At 62.8% G+C, this 2167-nt stretch overlaps 1 protein-coding gene across 1 annotated transcript; it reads right to left on the reverse strand.

The window, feature by feature from the left end:
- Positions 1-154: 154 nt before the first annotated feature.
- Positions 155-1397, reverse strand: LOC104461271 (ultraviolet-sensitive opsin-like). Its single transcript, XM_010072797.1, has 2 exons — positions 1141-1397; positions 155-277 (listed from the first exon to the last, which is right to left on the reverse strand). The coding sequence occupies exons 1-2, from the start codon at positions 1318-1320 to the stop codon at positions 155-157; spliced, it is 303 nt and encodes a 100-aa protein (XP_010071099.1). The 5' UTR covers positions 1321-1397.
- Positions 1398-2167: the final 770 nt, after the last annotated feature.

Genomic DNA, 2167 nt, shown 5'->3' on the forward strand with positions numbered 1-2167 from the left:
TCACCCCCACCCCACCGTGGGGTCCCCAAGGCACAGACGGACTTGGGGGTCGTGTTTGGATGGTTTATTGTCCCACCCGTGCCTACGTCCTGGGCTGGCCCCGGACCCCCAGGACAGCCCCAGCCCCATAGCGGGGGGCAGCGATGGGGGGTCCTCAGCTGGGGCTGACCTGGCTGGAGGAGACGGAGGAGACCTCGGTGCGCTGGGCCGAGCTGGAGATGTCCGAGTCGTCCGTCATGGGCCGCCCACACACCGTCTCCATGATGCAGGCGCGGAACTGCGGGGACGGGGACGTGCCACCTCAGTGTCACCTGGCCCCAGCCCCGGCCCCAGCCCTGGGACTCTCTTCTCATCCCTGATGTCACCCCGACCCCATCTCCTGTGCCTGGGAATGGGGAACCCCCAGCCCTGGAGATGGCCCCAGGTGTCCCCTGGTGTCCCCAGTCACTGGTTGGCCCTGGGTTGCCCTGGATGTCCTCATCTCCAGGTGTCCCCAAGTGTCCCCAAGTCCCTGAGTGGCCCTGGGTGGCCTTGGACATCCTCATCCCCCATCCCCAGGTGTCACTGTCCCCAGCATCCCCCGGTGTCCCTGCTCCCCAGGTGTCCCCAGCCCATGGTCATGCCAGTCCCTGGGCATCCCTGGGTGACCCTGGTCCCCAAGTGTCCCTGGTCCCCAGATGTCCCCATAGCCTGGGTGTCCTGGGTGCCCCCATCACTCAGGCGTCCCTGGCTGTCCCCATCGCCAAGGTGTCCCAGGCTGTCCCCATCACCCAGATGTCCCTGGCTGTCCCTATCGCACTGGTGTCCCTGTATGTCCCCATCACCCAGGTATACATGGATGTCCCCATTGTCCAGGTGTCCTGAGGTGTCCCCATCACCCAGATATCCCTGTGTGTCCCCATCAGCCGGCTGTCCTGAGATGTCCCCATCACCAAGGTGTCCCAGGATGTCCCCTGTGCCCAGGTGTCCCTGGGTGTCCCCATCACCTAGATGTTCCAGGCTGTCCCCATCACCCAGGTGTCTCTGGATGTCCCCTGTGCCTGGGTGTCCTGGGGTGTCCCCATTGCCATTGTCCCTGGATGTCCCTGTCTCCTGGATGCCCCAGGCTGTCCCCATCGCCCAGCTGTCCCTGTGTGTCACCTGTTTGTTCATGAAGCAGTAGATGATGGGGTTGTAGACGCAGGCGCTCTTGGAGAAGAAGGCAGGGATGGTGACGAGGCGCAGGTCCACGCCGTGGTTGCGGTTGTTCACCATGTACATGGCCAGCGCCGCGTAGGGCACGTAGCAGACGCAGAAGGAGCCCACCATCACCACCACCATGCGCGACACCTCCCGCTCCGCCTTCTGTGTCGTGGCCGACTCCTGCTGCTGTGCCGCCACCTGTGCCCGGCACGGGGGTCAGCTCCGGCCCTGGGACAGGGTCCTGCCCCCCAACCCTGTCCTTCTGCCCCAGCAGCTGTCCTCCAGCATCTCCCCATCTCTCCATCCCTCCATCCCTCCATCCCTCCATTCTCCATCCCTCCATCCTCCGAGTCTCCATCCCTTCAGCCCTCCTGCCTCTGTCCTTCTGTCTGAGCATCCCATCCTCCCTCCATCCCTCCATCCCTCCACCCAATCCTCCATCCCACCATCCTCTATCCCTCCATCCCTTCATCTCTCCATCCCTCCTGCCCTCCTATTCTCGATCCTGCCAAGAATCCTTCCCTCGTCCTCTCCATCCCTCCATCCTTCCATCCATCCCTCCATCCATCCATCAGTCCATCTCTCTATCTCTCCATCCCCCCAGCCAATCCTTCATCCCTCCATCTCCACATCTGTCTTTCCCTCCATCCCTCCAATGTTCCATCCCTCCAGCCAATCCTCCATCCCTCCTGCCCACCCTCCATCCTTCCATCTCTCCATCTCTCCATCCCTGCTGCCTTCCTACCCTCCAGCCTGCCAACAATCCTTCCCTCCATCCATCCCTCCAACTCTCCTTCCTTCCCTCTATCCTTCAAATCTTCCATCCCTCCCCCCCTCCAGCCAATCCTTCATCCTTCCATCTCTCCCCCTCCCCACTGGGGCCATCCCTCTGTCTCTCCACGTCTCCATCCTTCCTGCCCTCCTGCGTCTGTCCTGTCCGAACAGCCCATCCTCCCTCCATCCTCCATCCATCCATCCATCCATC

This window comes from Pterocles gutturalis, unplaced genomic scaffold, assembly GCF_000699245.1.
Source record: "Pterocles gutturalis isolate BGI_N339 unplaced genomic scaffold, ASM69924v1 scaffold34007, whole genome shotgun sequence".
Classification (NCBI taxonomy): Eukaryota; Metazoa; Chordata; class Aves; order Pterocliformes; family Pteroclidae; genus Pterocles; species Pterocles gutturalis.

What these genes read in the sequence shown, in the direction of transcription:
- LOC104461271 (XM_010072797.1), bottom strand. Translation starts at nt 1,320, where the DNA reads ATGGTGGTGGTGATGGTGGGCTCCTTCTGCGTCTGCTACGTGCCCTAC. An exon ending in ACTGCTTCATGAACAAACAG is followed by an intron (nt 278 to 1,140) that starts GTGACACACAGG and finishes CCGTCCCCGCAG; the next exon opens with TTCCGCGCCTGCATCATGGA.